The sequence below is a fragment of the Miscanthus floridulus genome, chromosome 11 (genome assembly GCF_019320115.1).
Source record: "Miscanthus floridulus cultivar M001 chromosome 11, ASM1932011v1, whole genome shotgun sequence".
Taxonomy (NCBI): Eukaryota; Viridiplantae; Streptophyta; class Magnoliopsida; order Poales; family Poaceae; genus Miscanthus; species Miscanthus floridulus.
Genome location: NC_089590.1, coordinates 97950000 through 97968267, shown reverse-complemented (window position 1 = coordinate 97968267; position 18268 = coordinate 97950000). Strand labels below are relative to the sequence as shown.

At 44.7% G+C, this 18268-nt stretch overlaps 3 protein-coding genes across 5 annotated transcripts; all 3 read right to left on the bottom strand.

The window, feature by feature from the left end:
• Positions 1-106: 106 nt before the first annotated feature.
• Positions 107-1039, bottom strand: LOC136494693 (protein GL2-INTERACTING REPRESSOR 2-like). Its single transcript, XM_066490863.1, has one exon. It carries the CDS (start codon positions 942-944, stop codon positions 660-662), a length of 285 nt encoding a protein of 94 aa, XP_066346960.1. The 5' UTR covers positions 945-1039; the 3' UTR covers positions 107-659.
• Positions 1040-13247: 12208 nt separating this feature from the next.
• Positions 13248-15447, bottom strand: LOC136492775 (uncharacterized). Its single transcript, XM_066488789.1, has one exon. It carries the CDS (start codon positions 15318-15320, stop codon positions 13455-13457), a length of 1866 nt encoding a protein of 621 aa, XP_066344886.1. The 5' UTR covers positions 15321-15447; the 3' UTR covers positions 13248-13454.
• Positions 15448-15455: 8 nt separating this feature from the next.
• On the bottom strand, positions 15456-18186 carry LOC136492778 (FHA domain-containing protein PS1-like). 3 transcript variants are annotated; one of them, XM_066488793.1, is made up of 5 exons: positions 17435-18185; positions 16838-17205; positions 16585-16735; positions 15991-16145; positions 15456-15875 (listed from the first exon to the last, which is right to left on the bottom strand). In XM_066488793.1, the coding sequence occupies exons 2-5, from the start codon at positions 16838-16840 to the stop codon at positions 15660-15662; spliced, it is 525 nt and encodes a 174-aa protein (XP_066344890.1). In that variant the 5' UTR covers positions 16841-17205; positions 17435-18185; the 3' UTR covers positions 15456-15659. The 3 variants fall into 3 exon arrangements, with proteins under 3 accessions (XP_066344890.1, XP_066344889.1, XP_066344891.1); XM_066488794.1 differs by having other exon boundaries at positions 15457-15875; positions 16907-17205; positions 17435-18184; XM_066488792.1 differs by having other exon boundaries at positions 16585-17205; positions 17435-18186.
• Between the last annotated feature and the right edge of the window lie 82 nt (positions 18187-18268).

Below are 18268 nucleotides of genomic sequence, written 5' to 3'. Positions count from 1 at the left end.
AGCTCGATCTGAGTAATGGAATATTTTTCCATTTAAAACAAAATACTCACTCCATATAACATCATAAGGACACACAGCTAATTAAGAAAAATTTGCAATCTTCTTGAACAACACAGCACCTAATATTCATTCACTTCACTTCACTGCTAGGTAGTAGTGGTAGCTAGGAAGCGATCTACATACGGTTCTTGCATTGGATCCATCCATCCATCAACATCAGCAGGCTAATAATGAACTCAACTCACTGCACCCAACATGGTGGCTTGCATTGCATTACATTGTTGGCTGCCTAATCTAGCCAAATGTGTAGTAGTTCTCATGGCACTTCCCTAGCTAGCTAACTTGTACTACAAATTTTGATTAGATCCATCCATCCATCCATGCATGCATGGATCGATCCATCGGAGCCATCACTTGCATGCATGCTAGCAGCTAGCTACTACTAGTAGTACATGCTAGTATTGCCAAGTACCAACTGGTTAAGGAGAGGAGGCAGTGCAGTGCAAATTACCATGTGAACGAAGATGAAGAAGAAGAAAAAAGGTACTACAAAGAAAGGAAAACTACAAAGGGCAGCAGCAATTAAAACACACAAGCGGTTAAATTAGAGGGACAGATCGATCGATCGACCTAGCTAACTAGCTAATAGGGCCTGCATGTTACTGCCGGCCGGCCGGCAGATTGCCGTTGATGTCGTCGCCGCCGTGGCCGACGGCGCGGAGGAAGTGCAGCAGCACGGGGCTCTTGCACCGCGGGCACTTGGGCTGCTGCTCCTCCCCGGACAGCATCACGTACATGAGGCACTGCGGGCACCCCACCACCACCATCGGCTTCGGCTGCACCACCACCTCGTCCTCCGCGTCCGATGACACGCACGAGCTCGCCGGCGACTCTGCCGCTGACCCGCCGCCGGCCATCGTCGGCCTCTTGCCCTGCTCGCTCATGCACGCACGCTTCTCAGCTGATGATTCTCCGAGAGCGCTACCTACCTAGCTAGGCCGGCCTGTCAGCCTTAGCCGGCCGGTGTGGATGAAGAGAGGCTTTTGTTTGGCTTGTGAAAGAATGGTGCAGCTCCAGACCACTATTTATAGTGCAGTGCAGTGCAGTGCTGTGCTGTGCGTGCCTTGCGTTGCGTTGCAGCCCCGTACCAAAAGGCTGACGTGCACCAATGCACCATGCAGTATAGTGCAAGTTTGCAACCAAATGAAATATTATATTAGTTGTGCTTTCACGCCCTTTTCAAATAAATATCCCTAAGCAAACCATTGTATTTTTTTTACAAGTTTTGCCGTCAATACCTCCCTGTCAAAAATTAAAATAAGGACCAGCTGGCACCACCGGTCCCTTTCAGGGTCTTTATTCATATTGTACAACCTCCAAATTCATACGAGCTACTACCTTTATTTCCTGACATTAATTACTTTTCACGAGACTATTACTTGTTCCTTACTAATACCATCCTCTAGGCTCTAGTTTAGCTATACTTTAATGTGAACTTGGCTTCAAGCTTCATGCACTCACTACGTTTGAGTTTTGGCCTATCATGTATCTAGACATGGTACACATATGTATAGGTGCATAGCCCTAGAAAAACCGAAATGACTTACGATTTGGAGAGGAGGGATATAGTATGACGATTTTACCATATAATTCGTGTATATAGCATATAGATTTCATAATACGAGTAACTAGTGGTTTTCATGACTGTCTATATATACTACACTCTTTTGCAACCAGAGAGTGGACCAATTTCAGTGACTTTATTATTTTTTAATGTCCATCTCTACTATGATAATATTTTCCATGCCCAAAAGGGTGGGAAGACATGGAACTGTTTTTTTCCAGGAACTATTTTTGTTTCGTTAGTCCAAGCACATGATTGGCTTGCATTATGGCAAGCATCTATTTTCAAAATGTCGTCCAACAACCATAGGCCAGTGGTCAGAAATTACAGCGGTAATCAATGGAATTCAACTGTGCATAGTTGCATACGTTGCCTAGCAACGCACTCCTTCGATCCATCAATGCATGGTCTATTCTGATTTGGAAAGAACATGCATGATTCTTTATAGTGTACTCACTATGTCTTCTCGTAATACAGTGTATTCTAGAAATTTTATGACAAATTAAAAGAGAACATAAAAGACGCATGTATCCTCTCATTTTATTTTCTAATCAGACGCTATCATCAACGTGATTAATGATGATTGGTTGATATATATGCAAAACTGGTTTTTGTCCTCTAGATTGTATTATATTTGAGAACAAATTTTGAATGTTAGAATGTACTATATATATTACAGGACGGAGGGAGCAGTATACACAAAAGTTGCAGCAAAGATTCGTATTCAAAATATTTTTATAATAGATATTTGATTTATAGCGATTGGCAATATATCTCAAGAGAAAAATACGAGTCAAAATCATAATATTGTAGGAGAAAACAATATGTGTCAAAATCAGAATACTATAAGAGAGAATGTTTGATTTCTAGCAATTAGCAATATATTGCAAGAGAAAAAAAATATTATTAGACAGTTTCTTCTATCAAAATATGAGTGGCGAGGGAGTACTTCAAGCAGGGGCAGCGGGGCATAGACAGAGGTAGAGGCGAAACTAAGGCACGGTTTGGTTTCTACAGGCGCTCCTAAAATTTCTGTCACATTGAATATTTAGACATATACATAGAGTATTAAATATAAACTAATTATGAAACTAATTATACAACTTGCGACTAATTTGCGAGACGAATCTTTTAAGCCTAATTAGTCCATGATTTGACAACACGGTGCTACAATACATGTGCTAATGACAGATTAATTAGGCTTTAAAAAATCGTCTCGCAAATTAGCCTCCGTCTATGCAATTGGTTTTGTAATTAATCTATATTTAATACTCTTTATTAGTATCTAAACATTCGATGCGACATGAATTTTAGGAGCGACTAAAGAACCAAACACTCCCTAAGCCTCCGCCCCACTTTCTCTGTGTGACACACTACACAATAGTTATTTGATGGTCTATAATCCTAGTTTTGATAGCCTATAATCCTCATGAATGGTTTATAGGACTGCACCTAACTCTTATGGCAGTAGTTTTTGCAATTAGCTCCTCCTTACTTTTGGTTTACCCTCGGGCACAGATGGAAAAAAGAAAACACAAAAAAGCTGCACCCTGGCCAGCGGCCACGACTATTCTTAGAACAACTCCCAATAAATAAATTTGAAGTAGCATATTTTGAGACAGTGGAAGTAGTTTAGTAGAGTGATGAAAATGATTCACAAGTTACACCAAATGAGCAAGTAGAATTTTACCAAATAAACGCCACCATGCACGGCTACCATTAACGCTAGCTTTTTGAAACAATTAACGCTCTACTCCTCTGAGCTCGAAGTCAACATTTTCCCAAAAGAACGGGGATCGCTGCCCTCCTGTCGTGTCATTTCCAGTTTCTCCTGTAGGAACAAAAATACATCCGGTCTCTTTCCCCTTTCCAGTCTTCCGGCCATAGCCTGCTCTGTTGGATACATCCCGTTCGTTTGAGCTACTTTTCAGCTATAAAATAGTGTTTTTCTCTCACAACGTTTCAGCATAAGCTAGATTTTAGCGTAAGCGAACAGGACAATCATACATCTAAGAACTTAGCGTTGGACATAACTTAAAACAACTTAAAACATTCAATAAATTCAATTAAACTTAAAAAAGTTTAACTTAAAACAACTTTAAGAGAGCACGTATACGATAGAGGCTTAGGCTGTGTTTAGTTGGGTGAAATTTGGGAATTTGGCTACTGTAGCACTTTCGTTTTTATTTGACAATTAGTATTCAATCATGGACTAATTAGGCTTAAAACATTCGTCTCGCGATTTCCAACCAAACCGTACAATTAGTTTGTTTTTCGTCTATATTTAATGCTCCATATACGTATCGCAAGATTCGATGTGATGGCTACTATAGCATTTTTTGGGAAAACTTTTTAGAACTAAATAAGGCCTTATTTGTGAAAAAAAAACATTACAATCAAGAATCCCTTGCACGAATTTATGGTGCGTATGGATTCAGAAGGGGCAACGCAGCTAAGCAAGCATAAATAACGGGCATAAATGAAGAACTGTTTTATCTTGTGGCAAGACTTGAATGTGGGAGGCCACTTTTGATTCAATGAAAGATACCGGCCAGCTAAGGTTCGCAGCTCATATTCATATCACACACAAACGCACAAACACACACCAATCTCAAAAAAATATAATGCCGTCTTGTGCAGGCAGGCATTCAAGTGTCCCGGCTAGTAAAGGCACTCTCAGCTTGGACAGGGGCGGGCAATTCCAAGCTCTCACACCGAGGCCCCGTTTAGATGCGAAAATTTTTGGTTTTTTGGCTACTGTAGCACTTTCGTTTGTATTTAGTAAAAATTGTTCAATTATGGATTATTTAGGTTCAAAAGATTCGTCTTGCCAATTACGGATAAACTGTGTAATTAGTTATTTTTTTTATCTATATTTAATGCTTCATGCATGTACCGTAAGATTGGATGTAACGGGGAATCTTAAAAAAATTTAGATTTTATGTGAGATCTGAGCCGGGCTGTGCTACGTTAAGGCTCATTTGATTGAGGCTGCTGTACTGGATTGGAGTTGTACTTCAGTTTCAAAGAGGGAATCCCCCCCCCCCCCCCCCCCCCCCCCCCCCATTCAAGCGGCACACAGACTGCAATAAAGCACAAGGCACCAATCTATACCATGTGTGAAAATCATCAGAACAACCACACACATTATATAGAAAGTTGGTCTACAATCATGTTTAAACTCTTATTTTGCCATGTTTAAAATCGTCAGCTGTTCTTTATAGCACTCAATTCAGTTCATATAGCTTACCAAAGGAAGAGAAGAGGTTGCATAGCTCTGCATAATAATCAGCCTGTTCGTTGGTTGGTTTATGGGCTGATAAGCCCGAATGGTGCTGGTTTGTTGTGAAAGAAAAACACTGTTGGCTGACTGATAAGCCCTGGCTGAAATTAACAAACCAACTGGCTAAATATAAGGTAAGCCAAAGAGGGGCACATATACTGTAAAGTATAGGAGTCCAAGTCAAGTGCAGTTACGAGTCCTGTGCTGGGAAATGCTCGCTCAGTGCCAATGACAGAGCCACAGAGGTGGTATTCAACTATAGCCCTACAAACCCTCTACAGGCTCTACTAATCTAGTAGGCCCTACTAATGTCATACTATGAAATACGTGCAGAGACCTTACGCCTTGTTTAGATTGTAAGTTTTTTCACTCTCTCTTCATCACATTAAATCTTTGGACACATGTATGGAATATTAAATGTAGATAAAAAAATAACTAATTATACAGTTTGATTGTAAATTACAAGACGAATCTTTTGAGCCTAGTTAGGCTATGATTAAACAATAATTGTCAAATACACACGAAAGTGCTACAGTGCCAAATACTGATTCCTAACCCTAATCTAAACAAGGCCTTAATTTCATTGTACGACATTAGTAACAAATTACTGACGGCCTGCGACTCTTGAAGAAACGCGGCAGAGGACAGGCAGCTCAGGCTTAAAAACACAATAAATAGTTCAAACAAGAAACTAGTGAATAGTGTGTAACAAAGGCAAGGATAAATGCTTCTCCATTCGCAATTTTCCAATGAGAATAAGATGAAGTCATGCAAGCGCATTCTGCGAATAAAGGGCCTAACAAACACTGTGCTCGGCTACCTTAAATAAAATCCATCTGTATTTATCTTATTGGGCCGTACTATCACTATCCGGCCATGTCCAACTGTGTCACCACAAACTAGTAATCAAATATTTTGATGCAAAATGCACACACCTGCTTGTCTCCTGCTTTGCAGCGTGCATTTATGTAGGAGGTAAATGTATGCATGTTAGGAGGGATTCCATTCTCTTTAATTTGTTTCATCAAATCTGCAGCCTCCCAGTCATCTCTACGAGCCCAACTGCATTAAAGAAAGTAATGACAAACTATTTTCTGTTATACAGTACTCTTAACAAGTATTTGACAAACTATTTTATGAGATTATAATATGGCTCAAAATGCAAGTGTTTGAGTTACTGAGTTAAAAAATATATTTTTTGGTCAGTTTCTATCGTTCTGTTCGCTTGGCTTATAAGCCGTACTTTTTCAGCCAACGAACAATATTTTTCTCTCACATCAAATCAGCCAACAATACTTTCAGTCATGGCTTATCAGTCAAGCGAACAGACATTTTCACACAATGGACCACTATAGTAATAGTTTCTGAAAATAGACCCTTTTGCACCATGCTGTGACATTTGGCACCGTGGTAATTGCCACATAGGAGCCTGCAAGTCCAACACGGAAGATCATTCGTGGAAGCTTCCATGGTTGTCAATGTCATGGCACCGTGCAAAAGGGTCACTGTTCAAAATTGTTTCCCCAGAGGTCCAATAGCAGCATAACCTCTCATAGTAATTATGTAGGTATGCTCATTTGGTGTTGTTGGGCTTTATTTGTGCATAAGTGTGTAAGGCCCATGAGCCCATGTAACCCCCCCCCCCCCACCCACACACACACACACACACACACACGCACACACACACACACACATATATATATATATATATATATATATATATATATATATATATATATATATATATATATATTGCGAGCGTGAGCCGCGAGACGCGCGGAGCGCGGCGAGCACGAGCTGTACCGGCGCAGAGTCCGATCCGGTTGACCCGCGCGCCTGTATCTCCTGAGACCCGCGAGCCTGTATAGGCCCTGGGCGTCGCCCCTCAGCTGCAACTCATCCCTTCAACTGATTGCAACTTCCGTCGTACACAAATTACAACCTTGGTGGTAGGCCAGTTGCATTCCGGTTGGGTAGGCCAGTTGCAACTGTCCTGGACGGCTGGTTGCAGCTCTGTTTGTATACCAGTTCCAACTCACCCGTCAGCCGATTGCATCTTCAGTCGTACATAAATTACAACTCATCCCTTCAACTGATTGCAACTTCCGTTTGTAACCTTGGTGTTAGGCTAGTTGCAACTGCCCTGGACGGCTGGTTGCAGCTCTATTTGTATACCAGTTCTAACTCAGCCCGTCAGCCAATTGCATCTTCAGTCGTACACAAATTGCAACTCATCCCTTCAACCAATTGCAACTTCCGTTGTACACAAATTGCAACTCGTTCGCACGCTCGTTGTGTGCCTGCCTCGCTACCTGGTGGGGCGGTGTTGGCGTGGAAGAGGGTAGAGGTGTGTGGCGCGCCTGATTAGTGGGTTAGTTGAGTCGGTTGCCTAGACAAGACGCGCCGGTTGATCTAGGTGCATTCTGTACACAGATTGCACGCATGTGCAATATAGCAAAACAGTATACAAATTTCAACATGGTGTCGGAGCCGATGGACCCCCTGCTTCACCTGGTCGGCGTGACAGCAGCCGACGGCCGACGACGAGGTGTTGGGAAGAGCAGCAAGATAGGAGCGGCAGGTGAAGCTGAGGGCAGCAGCAGCCTTGCTAGGCAGAGACGTCAAGCGAGGCCGCGAGGCTACAAGGGCGGAGCACGAGAGGCAGGGCACGGCCAAGCGTGCGCAAGAAGAAGAGCGCTGCGTCCCCTGGCTAGAGGTTGGTGACGGTGGCCGCAACGCAGAGAGGAAGCTCACGGAGGCTGCCCGTGGAGAGGCGTGTGCTCAAGCTTGTGCTGTGTGTGGATTGGGAGCTACAGCAGCAGGATGAGAAAGCAAGCAAAGCAAGAGCTAGAAGAAGAAGCAGCACGTGAAGCAGCTGGACGGGATCTAGAAGGAGAGGCAAGTTCTGAGGAGATTGAGGTGCGTGTGCTTGTGCTCTTCCTGTGCTGTTGTATTGCAGACGGAATTGTTGCCTGGGGTGTGTGCGTGTACATCCTAGGAGTGGATTTGTGAGGAGCTAGACTACAGAAGGCAGAGGAGGCTATTGGAGGGATTGCAGTGCTCTGCTTTTTGGTCTCGTGAGTAGAAGAACTGTAGGTGCAGAAGGCATTGGAGCTGCTGCTATACCGCTCATCTGTTCTTTAGTTGTGGAAGCTAGAAGAAGAAGGCCTTGGCAACATTAAATCATGGGGGGAAATCATGAAAGTTCTTGGGAGATTATCTGAACTAGAAAAAATGGTAAAGTTACTCATTGTGAAAATCAGTGAGATATCATCCTCGAGTAAGGAAACTACGGAGAAAATGAAGATGATACAAAAGGTGGCGTTGATGCCCATGGATACCAAGTTGGAAGATCTTCATGCTGAAGCTCTCTCATGCATGAAGAGAGCTCAACATGGATGGACATTGGACTCTGGTCCTTCCAAACATGTTACTGGTGCTCCTGATGAGTTTATATCTTACACACCATATCCATCTACATATAAGGAGACCATTCAAACTACTGATGGGACATGTTAACCTATCAAAGGCAATGGTACTGTCAAGTGTACCCTATCAATTACTCTATCATCAGTTTTGCATGCCCCTTCTTTTCATGTTAATCTAGCATCATTAAGTGCATTAGTTGATCAAATGGACTGCCGAGTCTCTTTTGATCAAGAGCACTGTCTCATTCAAGACAGGAGGATAGGAAAGGAAATTGTAATTAGCATTAGGCATGGTGGATTATGGTACCTAGACGGGAAGGAAAATGGTAAGTTTTTGGGTGCTGCTTTAGCAGCAAGCATGAATGAAGATGAAGCTAAAGTTATACTTCAGCATTGTCGACTGGGGCATTTGTCATTTGATACTATGGCCAAAGCATTTCCAGAAACAATGACTAAGATAGATAAGAGGAAACTAGTATGTGATGCATGTGAGTATGGGAAGTATACAAGAGCAATGTATGTAAGAAGAGGACTTAGGAGTATAACTCTATTTATGCTAGTTCATTCTGATGTGTGGACGAGCCTAGTCACCTCAATTAGTAGAATGAAGTATTTCGTCACCTTTATTGACTGCTATTCACGTGTGACTTGGATCTATCTCATGAAACACAAGAGTGAAGTACTTAAGTGCTTTCAAGATTTTTGCTCACTTATTGGAAATCAATATGATGCTCGAGTTAAAGTGTTGAGAACAGATAATAGAATGGAGTATGTGAACAATGAATTATGTAGTTTTCTATCAGCTCAAGGGATCTTACACCAAACTATATGTCCTGATACACCTCCACAAAATGGAGTTGCTGAGAGGAAAAATCATCATATCTTGGAGGTTGCACGTTCACTTATGTATGCAATGAATATGCCAAAGTTTCTATGGAGTGAGGCAGTGATGACAGCGGTATATTTGATTAATCGTACGCCCTTGAGATTGCTTGGTTGGAAAACTCCTTATGACATGTTACGAGGAGTGAATGAGTTTATTGTTCCACCTAAGGTATTTGGGTGCACTTGCTTTGTTAGGGATCACAGACCTTTTGTGGGAAAGTTGGACCCCCGAGCGGTTAAGTGCATATTTGTGGGTTATTCCTCAAGTCAAAAAGGCTACAAGTGTTGGTGTCCTACTGAACTGCGTCTCTTTGTTAGTATGGATGTGACATTTCAGGAGTCTGAGCCTTACTATGGGGAGAAGACTGATTTGAGCTCCTTGTTTGAGCTTGGTGAACCAAGCATGAGCGTGTATGAACAAGAGGGGATGGATGGCATAGATGTAGTACAAGATAACAAAGGTCATCAATCAAGGGCAACAAAAGTTATCACAGGAGTGATTCCATTGCGTGTAAGTAATTCTAATGTGAATGAGAGACAGGAAAACATAAATGTTAATAACATGAACACAAAGCAAGGAAATAGAAATATTGTGTAGGTTTATACTAGAAGAAATAAAAATGTTGGAGTGCTACCAGTGGAGCAACAAGTTGAGCAACCACAACTGGCGGAGCAACATGTTGAGCATTCGCAACTATTGGAGCAACAACAATCTTCAACTAGTGGTATTGACATTGGTGATAGTGGGGTCGAGCAATCCACAGAGACAAGGGGAGAAGTTGACTCTTCCATTGATTTGCCTATTGCTCTAAGAAAGGAGGCAAGGAGTACAGCTGGAAAACCTCCAGTTAAGTATGGATTTTAGCATGACATAAGTAATTATGTCTCATATGAATCATTATCTCCTGCATATAGAGGATTTATTGCTTCATTACAATCTGCACATATTCCTAAAGATTGGAAAGAAGCAAAGCATGATCCCAAGTGGCGTGAGGCCATGTTGGAGGAGTTGAGAGCCCTTAAAAAGAATAAAACTTGGGACCTTGTCAAACTACCTCTAGGAAAGAAAGCTGTTAGTTGCAAGTGGATCTTCACTATGAAGCAAACACCTGAAGGTAAGATCGAAAGATACAAAACTCGACTTGTTGCAAGGGGGTATAGTCAGACATATGGCATTGACTAGATGAAACATTTGCACCTGTGGCAAAGACGAGTACAGTGAGAACTTTGGTTTCTTGTGCGATGAATTTTGGATGGCCATTGCATCAATTGGATGTCAAGAATGCTTTCTTGCATGGTGATCTTCAAGAGGAAGTGTACATGGAGATTCCACCAGGTTTCTCTAATCCTGGGGCAATTGGGAAGGTGTGCAAATTGAAAAGGTCCTTGTATGGTCTCAAACAATCTCCACGAGCATGGTTTGACAGATTTAAGCATGCACTGTGTGGTATGGGATACAAGCAGTGCAATGGAGATCATACTGTCTTCTATAGACATTCATGGCGTAAGATTTCGGTGTTGGCTGTGTATGTGGATGATATTATCATTACTGGTGATGATGAAAGAGAGATCATACGACTCAAGGAAAATCTACGTAAGGAATCTGAGGTCAAGGACCTCGGGCAACTCAAGTACTTTCTTGGCATTGAGATTGCACGAAATCCAAAAGGTATCGTTCTTTCACAAAGAAAGTATGTTCTAGACTTGCTAAGTGAGACAGACATGCTTGGATGTCGACCAGTATCAACACCGATTAATTTAAATCACAAGTTATGTGCCGAATCAGGTAATCCAGTAAATAAAGAAAGGTACCAAAGGCTTGTTGGGCGTCTTATCTATTTGTGCCATACGAGCCCTGACATATCCTATGCAGTGAGTGTTGTGAGCCGGTATATGCATGACCCAAGAAGTGGTCATTTGGATGTTGTTTACTGAATCCTAAGATATTTGAAGAATAGTCCGGGAAAGGAGCTCCTGTTTAAGAGTTACAGTCACCTAAATGTGGAAGGCTATTGCGATGCTGATTGGGCAAGTTGTCTTGATGATCGGAGATCAACTTCAGGCTATTGCATATTTGTTGGGGGGAACTTAGTGCCATGGAGGAGTAAGAAGCAATCAGTAGTATCACGTTCTACTGCCGAAGCAGAATATAGAGCTATGTCTCATGGTCTGAGTGAAATGCTATGGGTAAGAAATCTTTTGTCAGAGTTGAATGTCCTAAGAAAAGGCCCCATGAGACTCTAGTGCGATAACAAGTCTGCAATCAGTATTGCAAATAATCCAGTTCAGCATGATAGAACCAAACATGTGGAGATAGGTCGCTTCTTCGTCAAGGAGAAATTAGATGATGGGATATTGGAGTTATGTAAACTCAGGTGGTCAAATAGCTGATTGTTTAACAAAAGGTTTAGGAGTAAAAGAATGTAATTTAGCATGTAACAAGATGGGAATGATAGATATCTATCACCCATCTTGAGGGGGAGTGTTGGGCTTTATCTGTGCATAAGTGTGTAAGGCCCATGAGCCCATGTACCATATATATATGTAACACTAAGCAAAGACACGAGTGAAGAGTTCCAGAATTTTCCCCAAATTTCAACAGGTGCAATGCCAGCAGCAACGGACATCTTATCAAGCACAGAAACGGCTCTTTCAACCTGCAAACACACATATACACAGAAAAGAACAGGCTAATGCCAGAAGTATATAGTGGTCTAAGTGTGAAGAATCTAACATGTATTCGAGAAATACCTGGTGCTTTCTAGCCCATGGATGAGTGCATTGTAAGTCATTACAGTAGGAATACAGCCACTTCGCCGCATCAGGTCAAGGGTATCGAGAGCCCTTTTCATATCTCCAGCAACTACAAATCCTTCTATTTGATGGTTGCATTCGTTCCATCTGCATTTTTACAAATATACAAATAGCTCGATCCATATTTTCCATCTTACAAACTGCTTCTACCAGAAAATTGTATATGACACTATCAGGCTGCAAAGGGATGAAAACAAGTCAGTAACGATGTTTTCTATACAGAAACTAATCCCGGTCGGTCGGAAACTCACCATATTTTCAATTTAACTGTTTAGTAACGACATCAATATGGTGCTGAAATAAATTAGAAAACCAAACGTGTAAATACAGTAATGGTCAGAAATGATCTCTCTTTTACAGAAACAATTCCCGTAAACAGAATGTTCCATTTTCAATTTCATCCAGAAAACCTAATTTTAGCATGTCCTAAAAAAAATACTACAAGCAAATCCATTAGTCAGCATAGAGTAAGTTTTGTCATTATGTTTGATGCCATGCGATTCCATTTCTTTGCTAATATTTAAGGCTTTGGGAACCTTGCTAATCTGCATAAAGAAATTCCAAACTGGCATTAGTGACCTTTTTTTTTCCAAATGATTAGTCATGCCATTTAATTTCCACAAAGTTTAAATCAAAGCTGCACTTCAAGTATCATATTTCATCAATCGTCCTTCCATTGAAATTGCCAAGTATAATAATGAAAAACAAAGAGAAACTGGAAAGCATAACATAAAAAATCAGCTACTTTAAGGCCTTTGAGGCTTTGACCCAAAAAGGAAAAAGATAGACGAGATGGCAAAGCTTGAGCCTAGCTGTAGACTCGGTTCGACCCTCCAACAAGCTCAAGCTTGACTGCTTCTGCTTGAGGCAATAAGCTAGGTCATTTACAGCCCTAGTCAGCTGCAATACATGAGAAGAATACACAAGACCAGAACTAACCTTGACATACAGATTAAGAAGCCTCACTCATGCAAAGTGAGAAAAACTTTAATCAGACTGGCAATTCTTTGTTAGGAACACATGCCAATTAGTCATGAGATGCCTTCCCACTGTACCTTCAGCCTTTCAAACACAATTATTACCAGATCAATGCCGTCATCTTCCATTTCATGAGCTCGGTATATATTCCCAGATTGGCTGCAAAAGTTTACAGTGTCTATTGACTGAAAAATAAAAAACTATGCGATATATTCTCTGAATTATTATCAGTGGATTAAAAGGGGCCAAAAGTGGTTATTCCAGAAACAAATCTATGTACCAACATGATTTACATGAGCTGTCAAAGAATGTAAAAGGAAACTTCAAATGCTGAAAAAAGTACAAGGATGTAGCAAACACAAATGTGCGTGTTTGCGATGGTTCTAGTAGTACAATTGGTACACAACATCTGAGCAAAGAAACCCGCTGCAGTTCAGACATCTCATGATTCAAACAAGTAATTCTTGTAGAAGAGAGTCCAATCAGAGTCATCCGATGTGACAAGCTCGAATCCTTCTGCATTCATGGACTCTGCAACTGAAACATTATTTGGAGATGTCTTGATGCTATTATTGTTCAGTTCATCACCAATACAACTGAACTCAACAGAGCCAAAGCCACATGCTTCCTGTTGGTCGCCACTCTCATGCAGGCAACAACCATTACCTGGCTGAGAATTGGTACCATCTGCCAAAGCCTCTTCAGTGAACGAAAGCACTGGTGAATCTTCATCATCAGATAGCCATTTGCAGCAATCCAAATCACCGATATCAAACATTCTGCTGACAAGCCCCTCTCGCCAAGAGATCCGAGTGTCTGCCATGACCGATTTTCGGAAACTTGTCTCTGCCTTCAATTCTATGTCACGAGGAGACCTTTTAAAAGTGGTCAAGTCTATGGATTCCAGAGGCGTCGGAGCTCCTGCAAACTGGAAGCTAAGCTCAGGCAATGGTGCAGGCGGTGTGCCATTTCCACCATGGTCATCGTCCCCAGGCCTTGGGGACAAACTCATCATTTCAAGACATTCCAGCACTGGATCCATCATCTTCAGGGGACGACTGCCTGTCCTTGTCAACCCTGACCGTGTGCCATTGCCGACACTTTCACGCCATGACTCACCAGAAATTGGTGCCGGATCCGCCGCCGAATCATACCGGTAGCTGTTGCCCAGTCCCTGCTGGGCACACAAAGTCCGAAATCTGGAAGAGGACTGCGATGCCCTCTTGACAATAAGCGAGAAGGGACTAATGCTATCGCCACTGCTTGGTGTCTTCTGCAGGGAGAGAAACCCTGACGACGGCGTCACCCCGGACATTTCTGACGCTGGAGTGCCGAAGTCCAGCAGACCGCTGAGCAGCGGTGAGCCCAACAGCCCCGTGCAGTCCGGGGAGAACCGCCAGAACGCGTCCTCCAAGGAGCATCTGGGCACGAAGATCTCGTCTTCGAGCAAGTCCACCCCGCCTTCGTCGTGCGGGGACGCCAGCCAGTTCACAGACGCCTCCTCGTTGCCGCATTTCGTCGAGGACGTCCAGGCCTCCGCCCCCGACGGCGAGGACAGCCAGTGGATGGACGCGCGGGACGGCTCCTCGTCGAGGTCCTGGCTGGTCAATCCCTCCCCCGCGATCGCCAGGATGCCCCGCGGCCGGCACTTGCGACGGTCCCCGACGCCGGGGACGACGTGGTGGCCCGCCGCGAAGCACGCGGGCGTCGCGGACCCGCACGCCGCGGCCACCTCGGGCGAGATCGACGCGTGGACCGGCGGCGTCGTGCCGGTAGACAGCGTAGCCTCGGAATCCGCTTTCTTCTCCGGCGTCAAGGCCTGGAACCGATCCAGCTGCTCGTCCTTCGCCGGCCACTGCTTCTTGCCGGCGGCCGGTCCGATCTTGTTGATCCGCGGACCGATCGGCTCCTGCCCCCCCATCCTCGGCTCTTGCCCGGCGCATCTCTGCTCCCTGGTCCTCGATTCCTTATCCGGGAGCTGGTCCGGCCCCCTGGGCTTGGAGTCGGGGCGCTTAGGGGTCCGCGGGGTGGACGCGGACCTGGCCCTGGACCTGGACCCGGAGGAGGCTGCGGCGGAGGGGAGGAGGAAGCCGAAGCACCCGGGGCGCTCGCGCGCGGCGGAGGCGTCCCTGGAGTTGAGATCGGATAGCGGGCTGCGGCGGCGGCTCGAACCAACGGTCTTGTGCTTGGGCGCCGTCGCCGGGGATGGGGAAGGGGACGGGGAGGGCTTCCGGGGCTTGGAGGCGGAGCAGGAGGAGGATGGACGGGATGATGGCCTGGCCATGGCGGCGGCGGCGGAGGAGGGCATGGCGGTAAGGGGGGTGAAGCGGCGGCGGGTCTGGCGGTTTCAAATCTCGGAGATGGGAGGCCGGAGGAGGAAGAGGGCCAACGGATACATTTTGCAGCCGAAGCCGGGTGAAGTCGTGGTTGACCGTTGACATAAGTGTTTTAGGCCAGAAAATGGCAATTTTATCATCATCAGATTTGGGCTTCGCTTATTTGCCATTATGTAAACAGGATTCGCTAGGATGTCATTATAAAATTGGGAACGCTAGCTGGAATGCCATTTTCTCTATTTCTCTCTAATTTAATTATTTTTTTATTTCAACCAAACTTTGATTCCTGTTTTACCCCTGCCCCACATGCCTCATCCATCATTTCTTCTTCGGTTGGCAGGCCTCGCCGGGACCACCCTCCGCTTCATCGCGTGGTGGTGGTGGTGGCTGTTGTAGTAGTTCTCCGCCAGCGCGGACGCGTCCAGGCACGACCACGCCGACCCCCGCGGTGCGCTGGCCGCCCACATGAACCGCCTGGACGACGGGTCCATCAGCGACTCGCGGAACGCTCCCTCGCAAGGCAAGCCCTGCGCGTGCAACCAAGCAGTTTCAGTTCCAATGCCCAGCAGAGACAGAGAGCAGACATTGGTCATCTGAATGACTGAATGCAAGTGATGATGGTTCACAGTGGTGGTACCGTACCTCTGCCATGGCTTTGATCTTAGCGTGACGCTGTTGGACAGGACGACAACCTTCTCGTCGCTCCGGAGCCTGCTGAAGACGAGGGCGCAGTCGATGGTGGTCGCCTTTGTTGACCGTGCCCTCCCGCTGCTTCATGGAATCTAACTCCCTGATCACTGTGGAGACAGTAAAGAGAAGCGTAGTACTTCAGTTAGCAACTGCAAGTAGCACACACTAGTAGTAATTCAGTGGGCAAGTGCAAGTAGATCTCTGCCACAATCAAACAGGGGCGCGCAATGCAGATATCACAGGCAAGATGGATTAAACCAATTCGTAAAATGGGAGGAAATAACAATCAAAGCCCGTGAAGCATCACTTAACAGCCTGAAAGGACAGTTAAGATGTAAAAAATGTAGAAGCTAACAGCCCTTAAATTGCTGACATTATAAGCATAGGTTGACTTGTTGAGATGGAGTATTGTATAGAGTATCATAGGCAACAGAATGAATGATGCATGCAAGCAGACATTTGTTCAAATTTCAAAACATTTGGTGACGGGAGCATAACATAATAAATTTGAAACATTTACAACAGTTGTATTTGCTCTGAACTTACCAATCCTCGGTATGAACAGATGAGTTCCTTTTAGGCCTCTTAACAGCATAATAGCCTTCCTAGATTCGTCATCAAGAAGACTGTCTGTATTAGCCACCATGGTCCAGGCTTTCATACCTTGTCCAGCACTACCTGATTCTTGGTTATTACACTGTCCAGCATAAAGATTGGTCATGTCAGATGCGATACTAAAACGAAAAGACATTCATATGGAGCATACAAATATAATCACTCCAATAACTTTTTTGAGCACCATTCCATTGTGGAATTTCTTTGTCAGGGAACACCATCTTTGAAATGCAAAGGGAGAGCAGAATCTAACAAGCCTAGTTTCTTCTGCAGCTTTGCATCAACTGGATCCTGCTTGTCTGACTGGATTGGTTTTCCAGCATTTGTCAGTGTGCCTGCCATTTCCTGTATGATCAACGAACCAAAAGATTCTGGAATTTGATCCTTGTCGACCAACTTTTCCTCTGTCACTCCGTCTCTTTTCTCATGAAATTGGGAAAGTGAAGGCGCTTTCGCAAAAAAGGAATGAACAAACTCAGACAATGGAGGTGCTGAGGGGGGCACTTTGGCTGGAAATGCAATGTCTTCTGACACAATCTGTTCACTTGTATCCTGGATAATAGATCAGACAGTTAGCAATCATTTCTAGAAAACGGATCCAAAGTTCAAAATCTCTATGATAAAAAAGGAAGAAAACAACAGAACAATATAACTCATGTAAACAATTGAAGACATGAAAGGAACAGTAACACCCAAAGATATTGAAAACCAAAGAACTGACATACATGTTTAAACTGTAAACCAATGCTATTAGGAAACTCAGACAATGGAACTGACATACCGTTGCCAACTTTACTTCTTCCTCACAATTCGCACGCACATCTCCCTCTGCTCCTCTCTCCTCACACACGCACGCATGCCGGCCAGCAGCCGCACCAATCTCATTCTCACGGGGACCAGCCACCGCACCACCCCAACGCGAGCCTACCGTAGCACCACACGCACGCCAGCCCGCCACCAATGCTCTTGCACGGGCGGCCGCATGCCAACGCCACGAAGAGCATCGCCCCGATTGCGCTTGATGTGCTCAGGTGGAGGTCGGCGATGTCGTGCAGTGGAGGTCGGTGATGGGACGGCTCGAGCTGGGGGCGGACGTCTACTCAGTCATGGACGATGGCGCGTGCCTACTCGGAGGCGGCGAGCCGGCGTCAGCCGGCGGCGGCGCAGCGTTGGACGGCCGCGGCAGCGGGGTGGTGGCAGTGCGGCGGTGGGGCTGGCGTTGGGGCGGGCGGCGGCCTGGGGAAGGGCAGCGGCGGTGGGATGGCCAGGAGTAGCGCCGCGCGTGCTGGTGTCGGGGTGGCACAGTGTGCATTGGGGCGACAACGGTCTGCTGGTGTGTGCGCGTGTGAGGAAGATGAACAGCATGAAAGAGATAAGGTTTTGAGTTTAAGGGCAGGAGTAAAACGGGAATTAAAGTTTGGTTGGAATAAAAATAATAATAAAATTGGAATGAAATCAGTAAAATGACATTTTAGTGTGTGCATCCAGTTTGATAATGGCATTCCGACGAATCCTTTTTACATCGTGGCAAACGAGCGAAGCCCAGAGGTTTGGTGACAAAATTCCCATTTTCTCGTTTTAGGCCCAAGGCCCCGTCCGGCCTGCAGCGCTTGGT